The sequence below is a fragment of the Equus caballus genome, unplaced genomic scaffold (assembly GCF_041296265.1).
Source record: "Equus caballus isolate H_3958 breed thoroughbred unplaced genomic scaffold, TB-T2T haplotype2-0000437, whole genome shotgun sequence".
Lineage (NCBI taxonomy): Eukaryota > Metazoa > Chordata > Mammalia > Perissodactyla > Equidae > Equus > Equus caballus.
In genome coordinates this window covers 2,285,639-2,296,999 of record NW_027222394.1, presented here as the reverse complement: position 1 = coordinate 2,296,999, position 11,361 = coordinate 2,285,639, and the positions used below count along the sequence as shown (strand labels likewise).

Genomic DNA, 11,361 nt, shown 5'->3' with positions numbered 1-11,361 from the left:
TAACCAGGCCGTAAAGGCTGTAGGGAGGCTGGGCTATAGGTCCGTGGGCCGGAGAGGAGCGGGCTGAAACCGAGGAAGCTGTGGCTTAGCCCTGAACGGAGCCGTCTGAAGTGCAGCTGTCAGAACCCCAGTGTCTTCTCAGAAGTTTTGGGGAGATGAACTGGGTCGGGGGCTCCAGGTGAGTCGTGCTGCTGGAGCTTGAGACTGTAGCCTTGCGTCCCTGGACGTGCATTCCCGTCATGGCGCCTCTTTCCTAGGCCTCGGAGGGGAGGGCACAGCCTTGCCTGGGGGCAACTTGCTAGGAGAGGTCTTTTAATCTTCCCCAAGCCGGGGGACCCTAGCGCCATGTCTCTGCTCTTAAACCGAAAGCAGCTCAGCTTTTCCCCCACTGTCTTTCCAAAAGCTTCACATGTGGGGCCCGCCGTGGGTGAGGTTCTCTGCTCTCCCTCCCCCGCCTCCCGGGTCCTCCTCCTCTAATGAGACCTCTGAGCAGCTGAGCCCTCTTCTCGCCCCTGCTTCTCCCTTTTTGAAGGGATTTCTTTGCGTCAATATATCGTCTTTGCACAAATTTGTAAGGCGTTATGGAAGAGGCCATTCCCTGCTGCCCTTTAATCCATTGGTGGGGGCTCGTATCCACCATAAATCCAATTTAGTTTGTTTTTGCAAGGGAGGGAAAGTGAAGCGTTTTTTGCTTTAACTTACAAGAGAATTTGCAATTTGTTTTGTATTTAGAATTGATCACATAAAGGAGGATGAGTTGACAATTTAGCTTTATGTAACCTGTTCATTGCTGTTGACCTTCAAGTCCACTAGGATGGAAATCATGTGGGCCTGTAATTTCGTTTGATCAAATTCCCTGACGAAAAGAATTGTTTTGATTGAAACATTAAGCCATTAAATACAATTTTTGTCACAAGTAGACCCAGGACAGTGATGATATGGTTAGAATATAACACATTTAAATTATTAGGAATTTTATAAGAGGAAAGACAGCTTTTGTGTTCAAGTATTGTAACGATGTCTGATAATTTTAGCAATAGCATTTATCCTGTTGAAGATATGTTAGCATCGTATTTTAGAAGTTTATCTGATTTATTCCTAGCTAATGTTCTAGCATCATGCTTCCACTTTGGAGAAAAGTGGAAACTCACTTACAAACGTCACACAATTTAGTTGATACATGATTATAATTTGATGTTTTTGAATTCTTTAAAATGTGAATATTAAATGAGATAGAAAATCATCTTACAAACGCTTAAGCAGTATTAAAATATAGGTGCTATTATTATTCTGTCATATAACTTCTGGTTATTCAGGGAGTAGTATTTTGGTTGCTAGTGGGAGGATGCAAAAGCAATGTACTGCAGGAAACGTGTAGTCTAGGATTGTGTTTCTCAAAATGAGGTAGTGCTGCACCTGGAGATATTAGGTACCAGGGGGTTAAGAAACCACAGAAGAAACGTGACACATCTCCCTGGAGCATCAGTTTTATTCACAGATCGGAGGAAAATATATTTTTTAATTTAAGTAAACATGGATATGTTATAGAGTAAAAGGCAAAACTTGTGTGAAGTTGTAAGAGAAAATATGGAATTTTAAATAAATTTTCTTGGGGAGGTTGGGCTCGTTAGGGTCAAACTCCAGATTGGTAATGAAAAAATGAGTGTGTCCACTTTGTACTATCCCAGCAAACAAAGGTAGACAAGATTAGTTGATCATGGCGCTCTGACCATGAGGCCGTAAGGGCCTCAGAATCTGAGACAGTGCTTAGTAATCACTAGCAGTTGATTGGAGCTGCTATAGAGTAGAAGTTTTAATCCTTGTCTCAGACCATCCTTGAGTACTTGTTTATTTCCCTCTGTTGTAGGATTAGTTTTTGTTTGAAAATTTTGAGAACTGTTAGGAACTTAAAATACAGACGAGTAACTAGAGAACATTTACAAAGCTCTCTCAGAGCTGCTCCATCAGAGAATTCGGCATTAATTAATTCAACAAATACGTTTTTACTTGCCTCCCTGTTTAGGGCATTGTCAAGCTGTATAGTGGGATTCAAAAGAGAAAAAGATAAAACTTTGGACCACAAAAAGAATTTATGGTAGAATGGTGAGATTTGAATTAGGTGAATGATTTTAAGACTAGATAGTTAAATGGTACTTAATATATAACAAGTGCTGTTCTAAGAACTTTTTGTATATTAGCTCATTTACTCTTAAGAAGAACCCTATGAGGTATGTACAAATGTTATCCTCATTTTACTGATAGGGAAACTGAGGCACTGTTAATGTTAAGTGGCTTGCCCAAGGTCACCCAGCTAATCAATGACAGTTATTTGAGAACCATATGCTTAATGGCTATGCTGTGCTATGCAATGTAGAAATACGAGTATTGTGAAAGTGGCACATGTAGAGGGCTATGGATATTTAGAGAACAGAGAAATTACCTTAAACCTTGAAGGATAACAGTGTTGCACAGAACAAGCGCTACAGAGAAACAATGAAACACAGGTTCTTAAAAGCTGAAAAGGAAGTGAGATAAATAATTATCAAATTGGAAACCTAGTTTTTACCAAGGCTTCTTAGAAGAGATGGGTTGGGAGGGCAGTATTAAAGAACCTGAAAGGATTATTTGGCAGACAGTAGATTGGTCTGCATTAAGACAGGAAAACACTTGCAAAGAGGCTTTATACCTTTTTTCCAAGGAAATGAATGAAGCAGGCTATAGCAAGTTTATATTTTGGTTGTAGCAACCTGATTGTATACACTAAATCAAACCAGGGTATTCTTGTTGTGTATTATAGGGACCTGATATACAGTTTAATTGCGGAATCATTTGATAGGAGCGTCTTTACAATTGCAAAGGTCTTTGCAAGTTTTCTTGGCATAAAAGAAACTTGGCATTTAACTTTTTGCTGCTCTTCTGTTTGGGGAGTCTACCAGTCATATGTAAGATTTTTTTTTGTGAGGGAAGGGACTGGTGGCTAGGGAAGAAATAAGCTTTCCTTATTTTGATTTTTAAATTACTTGGTTTGGCTTTAGTGTTATGCTTTGTGGACGTCTTTGAAGATATAACATTTCATTTCAAACAAAGTCTCATTTAGGGTAAAGAGATTTGGTCTAAGCTGAAACTAATTGACATATCTATGATAGCAGTTCCCAGTCTACTTCCCTGAAACTTGCTAATCAGCCATAATGTCAGATTTTCCAATTTAATGGGTTCTTTCTTTTTTTCCTAAAATTATATTCTTTTTTTGACTTAAAATGCCCCTCCCATTTTAAGTCCTTTCTTTTTTTCTCCCCCTGCTTTTTCTTCCCAAATCCCCCCAGTACATATTTTAGTTGGGGCATGTGGGATGCCACCTCAGTGTGACCTGATGAGCGGTGCCATGTCCACGCCCGGGATCTGAACCAGTGAAACGCTGGGCCACCTAAGCAGAGGACGCGAACTTAACCACTCGGCCACGGGGCTGGTCCCAAGTCCTTTCTTGACAAAATTAAAAATATGAATCATTTGTCAGTCTTACCAATTAAATAATTTTTTTTTTTTTAGTTGTCTGGGAATCATTGACCTAGAACTCTAATCTTTGTTTTGTACTTTTACGTCAGCACTGAGACCCTGTGTTTTCCTAGTCACATTGAGTTGTAAATTTGAAAGAGGACAGGTATAAGCACTGATCTTTTTAATTTGGAAAAGATTCTCTTTTATTTTCAGTATTTGGTGATTGACGACTTGTTTCACCAAATTCATAGCCACCTCAGACATGAAGGTGGTAGTAAGAGAAGAGAGAAAGGAGAAGATAAAGATGTGACCAGTCTTTGGGCCTCGATATGCTATTCAGAATGGGATCAACTATAGATCTGAAATACAGCACTATACATTCAGTGTAAGAAGACTTTTTGTTTTAATTGGAGGAGGTTTATTTCTATAACTTAGATTGAAGAATGCAACCCGTGTCATAAGAAGGCACAGATAAAATCCTGTTTGAATTTAGGTGAAGGAGAGGTTTGCATTTGTAAATGTAGGCCTAGAATATTCACCTGTGCAAAGTATTTAGTGAGTGCTATGTACCAGGCACTGTGCCAGGTCAGAGTATAAAGTAACTGAAATTTAGTCTCTTTCTGAGAGATTTATAGCTTATTGGGGGGGGGGGAATATGACATTCCATAAAGTTTGAAAATGTTGAAAGATCAGGGGCCAGAATATATGATTTAAAAAAAACAGTGTGAACAATAGTAGAACATAGGAAAGTTTTAGCTGAGAGTTTGGCAAATCAGAAACAAGGCTAAAGGAAAGTTTGATGGAGAAAAAGAATAAAATAAATGTTATGTAAATAGTTGGAGATAAGATTACTTATTTAAATACTTAAAAATGTGTATATGTGTCTGCGTGATGGTGAGGTTGAAAACCAGACTGAGAAGTTGAAATTTGATCTGTTGGATATTGAGGAGTCATTCAAATTCAGAAGTACCACAGTGAAAGTAGTATTCTATGACTGTTTGTTTGTGGTGCTAGTGGTGTGTAGTTTGGAATATAGTGGTGAAAGACTCCAAGACAGTGATACCAGTTAGGATTCTTCTGGGGAAAAATAATGAATACTATTTTTCCATTTTCTTGTATGACTATATATTTTCCAGATCAAATCAAAACCAGTCCTAGGGCTGGCGCGGTGGCCGAGTGGTTAAGTTCGTGCGCTCTGCTTCGGCGGCCCGGGGTTTCACCAGTTCGAATCCTGGGCGCGGACATAGCACTGCTCATCAGACTATGCTGAGGTGGTGTCCCACATGCCACAGCTGGAAGGACCCACAACTAAAAATACACAACGATGTACTGGGGGTCTTTGGGAGAAAAAGGAAAAATAAAATCTTTAAAAGCAAAACAACCCCCCAAAAAGCAAGCAAAAACACCAGTCCTATGTGAATTTGGGTTAATTATTAAACCTCTCTGTATAGGAGCAGATCAGGTTGTGAGGGACCTTCATAATGGAAAAAAGAATACAAAATTGTGACTACAAAATTAGGTATAGGGCTTGGAAGGGGAATATGCAGATGAAGGGCTCGGAACTTAAGTTTAATTAGCTTTACAATAAATTCTCTTTACTGTGAATAGCCTCTGTCCCTGCATCTCTTTCTTCATCTGTTAAATGGGGATAACACTTAAATGTACGGTGAACATCATCCCAGTTTGCCTAGGACAGTCATGGTTTATGCCTGTGATCCTAGTGGCACGCCCAGTTTAGCATTTGTTTTCGGAGTTTTTGTTTTTTAATTAAATATAAGCTACCATTAATGGTTCCGTTAAAATGAACCCAGATAGATTCAGTGAACATCCTTTTTTTTATTTTAACCTCTGCCATGGTCTGTATTAGTGCATGAGCAACGTGTGCGGTGAAGAACGTTCTCACTTTAACATGTGGTTAAATCTGAAGACATCCAATGATAACCCAGGCCTGGCACTTTCCAGATAGAAAGTAACTAACAGCTTCTTTTAAAGATAGCATGAAGGGCACTTGCTGATAAAGTGTGCTGAGACATGAGTGGCTGGGTACAACTAACTTGCTGGATGGGATGGGAGAAGTATTTAATGCTGCTGTCTCTGCTAGCCACTTGTACCAGCTAGTTGTAACATTGCATTCTAAGGTCTGAGAGATTTGTATAGCCGCCATGCCTGGGAGTGGGGTCAATAGGAAACATGGAAAATTTTAGATTAGGTGTAAGTGAAATATTTGCTAGGAATAGAGGCTAATCAGTCCTGTCAGAGTGCCTACAAAGAGTAGTAGGAATGTTGTTGCTACAGTGGTTTTGTCAACAACCGTTTCCTTTTTCATAGTGTTTAGTAATGCTTTTGTAACCTTTTGGCAGCAGGGAGCTCAAATAAAGGAAAATTAATGCTTAATGATAAATACTGATGTTTTGTTTTTCATTTGAGTTGATGAATCTATAACTAGTACACAAAATGTTTGCCAGCATTTAGCATCTCTCATGGTCACATGACAATCTGAATGCCCAAATCTGCTGAAAAAGCATCAGGAGTTACTTTCAGATTTGGTAGTTATTTTAAGGAGATTATAGCTGCAGACAATAGTTTGACGCATGTAACTGCAGAACATTAAAGATAAAATTATTTCTGCAATGATAATATAAATAGAAATTTGATGGATCATAGCATCTTGGGTAAAACAGGACTCTTACTAAATTATGTAACCTGTGTAGCCAAGATACACTTGGAATTGGTTGTAGTTCATGTATATTTCACAGTTGTAGTCAAAGAGGCTTGATATTTTACTGAACAAAGCTACAGTTGTCAAAATTTTCATTTTTTTATATGCACAGTTAATGTAACTGAATTACACTGTTTTTGAGACAATACTGATGTTGAATCCAAAAAAGAATACTTTGGCGTGTTGTTATAAGCTTGCTTTCTTTGTTGCCTTTTATTAATTGGATTTCATAAACATTTGACTCTTTGAAGAGTTACTTGATAAATCAATCTATGTATCCTGCATTGTTATTGAACATTTTTGCAAGCAAGTCCTCTAAATTTTGATGACATTTTATTCAAAAACAGTTGAAAATATTTATTCAAAATATCCCATAAATGGAGTGAAAAACTTCAACTTTAGAAGCTTTTAGTGAATTATAATTGTTGAAATAAAGTTTTTAAGATTTAATTGTGAATAACCTGAAATACACATCTGTGTTGGGCTATCATTCACAATCTAAGATCTCTTCCATTGTATGACCCAGGAGATGGCTGTTCATGTTTATCATTACAGCCTGTAACTATGAAACAATATTTTCCATGTGAAAGTACTGTAAGAATTCAATCTCTAAGAACTTATTTTAATTAGGCTCTGTATTCTGAATATTAGGTGGATTTCTGCCTCATCGATTGACACTTTTTTTCTCAATACCGTACCTTTTGTAATTCATATTACTCTAAAAACTTTTTCTTGTATTGCAAGAGAAGAATTTATATGAAAGCCATAGCATTCTAATGTATATCATTACTATTCCTGACACATCAGGTGGACCTGCTTTAGTTTTGTGGAAAACCAACCTAAGTACTTTTTCTAGGCTAGTTACTGTCCTGAATCTTAATAAGTCTGCTAGCTAACAATGTTAACATTATGATGTCTTAGGTTAATATTAATTTCACTGTGACACAAGCCATAAAATAATTTTTTCAATTGTTAGTTATTGCTTTATTAATTTTGTTTACATTTTTCACTTTGAATCACACTTAAGATGTTATTACAAGATTGTAACAATCTGGAAACGGTTTCTTTTGCATGGCACCTCGCCACTAAAAAGATAAACTAAGCAGAAAAATAAAAAGCAAAACAAAATAAACAAAAAAGAAAATTCAAGACTAGCTGACAGTTAAGATATGTGACACCCATAGTATTTAATCCCTAATGTAGTTTCAACATCTCCTGCGTACTCCATGTAAAATGTACGTTCGTGTTGTTCTTGATGTTTCCTTGACCACATTACTGCCTGTCTTTTTTTTTTTTTAAAGAAAGTATTTCTTTAGCGTTTTCCTTTAAATCTTTGCTTACTAGAAAGAATGGCAAGGGGCAGAATGCCCTGTTATATTTTTGTAGTCAGTATGGTTTTATTTCTTCCTTTCTCTCTCTCTTCTTTCCTTCTCCCCTTCCCTCCCTTCTCTTCTCTTCTTTCCCTTTCTTAACCTCTTTACACTTCTCTATTTTACTTTATTCTTTCTATCTTAATGAAGAATAAGGTAGTGTAATCTATATCCCTGCTTCCCACAATTGATAACTTGTGGAGTGTTCTATGAAGAAGTTATGGCCTTTTGATTTTATTTTCAGTATGTAGCTATAATGGCAACTAATATTGTTCACTTAAACTTTTACTGAAAGAGATGGTTGCAATATATTTCTTTAAAAATCCATTTTCTAGAATAACATAGTAATTACTGTTAAAGAGATGAGCTTCATTCCCACCTCCCCACACCTAAATCTCTGGTAATTTAAATTTCAGGACAAAAATTAGAGAAACTCTTAAAATTGTTTTTTATAAAGTGCATATAAATTTCATGAAGAAACTGATGTTTGAATGGGGTCTTGAAGGTATTGAAAGTTTTCAGTACAAAATATGGTGGGAGGAGTCTCCATATATGGAGAAGAAAAACTATATTTTCATTTGGTCGGGTGTTGGAATACATGAAACGCAGGAATGGAAAACAAAGTTGAAATCTAAGTTGGGGCAGGCAATGGAAGTCACGTCCCTAAGTGATAATCAGAGCTGTGTTTTATTGCTATTACCAATGTAGTAAGAAATATAGGAGAACATTTGCATAAAATCAAGGAGACTCTTTAATGTATAATTATGGTAGCTAGCTACATACTCAATATTGCAGTAGTCAAAGTAGCAAATGACTTCTGAGGATTCACATTTTATATATAGCAAGCTATTTTAATTATCTGCACGTTTTTCTTTTTCTCAGATATAAAATTCCATCTAGTTTACCCCATTATTTGGGGATATATTCATTTGTTCTCCCGTCTTTTCTATCTTATTTTTTTCTACCTTTATTGAGGTATAATGGACAAATAAAATTGTAAGATATTTAAAGTATACCATGTGATGGTTTGATATATGCATACATTGTGAAAGTTAATTAACACATCCATCACCTCAGATATTTCTCTTTTTTGGTGAGAACATTTAAGTTCTACTCTCTTAACAGATTTCAATTATACAATACAATGTTATTTTGTATTAACAAATGGTATGGTTACCATGTTATCCTCAGAACTTATTCATCTTATAACTTAAAGTTTGTATGCTTTTACCAACCTCTCCCTATTTACCTGACCCCCCAGCAACCACTTGTCTGTTCTCTGTTTCTATGATTTTAACTTTTTTTTAGATTCCACATATAAGTGGTACCATGTCCTATTTGTCTCTGTCTGCCTTAATTATCTAATGCCTTCCAGGTTCATCCATGTTATCACAAATGACAGGATTTCTTTCTTTTTTTTGTGAGGAAGATTGGCCCAGAGCTAACATCTGTTGCCAATCTCTCTCTTTTTGCTTGAGAAGATTGTTGCTGAGTTAATATCTGTGCCAGTCTTCTTCTACTTTTTGTGTGGGATGCAGCCACAGCATGGCTTGACACGTGGTGCTAGGTCTGTGCCTGGGATCTGAACCTGTGAACCCCGGGCTCCCAAAGTACAGCATGCGAACTTGACCACTATGCTGCTGGGCTGGCCCAGGATTTCTTTCTTTTAAAAGGGTGAATGATATTCCATGGTGTATATATATACCAAATTTTCTTGATCCATTCATCCATTGATGTACTCTTAATCTGCTTCATACCTTGGTTGTTGTGAATAAGGCTCCTCTGAACATGGGAGTACAGATATCTGTTTGAGATGTTGATTTCTCTTTGGATATATACCCAGAATTGGTGCTGCTCGATCAAATGGTAGTTCTTTTAATTTCTTGAAGAACCTCCATGCTGTTTTCCATAATGGCTGCACCAATTTATATTCCCACCAATAGTGCACAAGGGTTCCCTTTTCTCCACATCCTAATATTTGTTCTCTCTTTTCTTTTTGATGCAAGTCATCCTAAAGGACATGAGGTGATAAATCATTGTGGTTTTGATTTGCATTTCCCTGAGCATTAGTGATATTGAGCACCTTTTCCTGTACCTGTTGATCATTTGCATGTCTCTTTTGAAAAATGCCTATGTACGTCCTTTGCCCATTTTTTAACTAGGTTATTTGTTTTTTGCTGTTGAGTAGTATGAGTTCCTCATATTGTGGATATTAAACTCTTATCAGATATAAGATTTGCAAATATTTTCTCCAATTCCATAGGTTCCCTTTTCATTTTGTTGATGGTTTCCTTTGCTGTGCAGAAGCTTTGTAGTTTGATGTAGTCCCACTTTTTAATTTTTGCTTTTGGTGTCAAATCCAAAAAATCATTGCCGAAACCAATTTCAAGGAGCTTACCCCCTGTGTTTGCTTCTAGGAATTTTATGGTTTCAGGTCTTATATTCAAGTCTTTAATCCATTTAGAGTTGATGTTTGTGTACAGTGTAAGATAACGGTTACAGTTTCATTCTTTTGCATGTGACTGTCTAGTTTTCCCAACACTATTTATTGAAGAAACGGTCCTTTCCCCACTGTGTATTCTTGGTTCCTTTGTGATAAATTGGATGACCATATATTTCTGGCTTATTTCTGGATATTCTATTCCGTTGGTCTGTCTGGCTGTTTCTATGCCAATACCATACAGTTTGATTACTGTCACTTTGTAATATAGTTTGAAATCAGGAAGTATGATGCCTCCAGCTTTCTTCTTTCTCAATTATGCCTTGGCTATTTGGGATCTTTTGTGGTTCCATACAAATAATAGGGTTGTCTGTTTTATTTTTGTGAAAAATGCCACTAGAATTTTGATAGGGATTGCATTAAATCTGATATGTCATTTGATTTCTGGGCTTTCAATTCTGTTCCATTGATCTGTAGGTCTGTTTTTTCACCAGTACCATCCTGTTTTGATTACTATAGCTTTGTAGTATATTTTGAAATCAGGGATTGTGATGCCTCCAGCTTTATTCTTTTTTCTCAGTATTGCTTTAGCTGTTTGGGGTCTTTTGTTGCCCCATATGAATTTTAGGATTCTTTGTTCTATTTCTGTGAAGAATGTCATTGGGATTCTGATTGGGATTGTATTGAATCTGCAGATTGCTTTAGGGAGTATGGACATTTTAACTGTATTTATTCTTCCGATCCATGTGCACGGAATATCTTTCCATTTCTTTATGTCTTTATCAATTTCTTTCAATAAAGCCTTAATAGTTTTCATTGTATAGGTCTTTCACCTTCTTGGTTAAATTTATTCCTAGAAATTTTATTCTTTTTGTTGTGATTGCAAATAGTATTGTATTCTTGAGTTCTCTTTCTCTTAGTTTGTAATTAGAGTACAGAAATGCAAATGATTTTTGCAAGTTCATTTTGTACCCTGCCATTTTTCTGTTATTGTTGATTATTTCTAATAGCTTTCCAATGGATTCTTTAGGGTTTTCTATATATAAAATCATGTCGTTTGCAAACAGTGAGCATTTCACTTCTTCATTACCTATTTGGATACCCTTTACTTCTTTTTCTTGCCTAATTGCTCTGGCTATACCTCCAGTACTATTTTGAATACGAGTGGTGAGGGTGCGCACCCTTGTCCTGTTTCTGTTCTCAGAGGGATGGCTTTTAGTTTTTCCCCGTTGAGTATGATGTTGGCTTGGGTTTGTCATATATGGCCTGTATTATGTTGAGATACTTTCCTTCTATACCCATTTTATTGAGAGTTTTCATCATAAATGGATGTTAGA

At 36.6% G+C, this 11,361-nt stretch overlaps 1 protein-coding gene across 1 annotated transcript in view; it reads left to right on the top strand.

The window, feature by feature from the left end:
- The first annotated feature begins 15 nt into the window (after window positions 1-15).
- Window positions 16-11,361, top strand: part of LOC138922989 (regulator of DNA class I crossover intermediates 1-like) — a 75,465-nt gene continuing 64,119 nt past the window's right edge. The window contains 1 exon segment of the mRNA XM_070259479.1: window positions 16-178. Coding sequence (XP_070115580.1) covers window positions 156-178 — 23 coding nt within the window. The 5' untranslated portion in view covers window positions 16-155.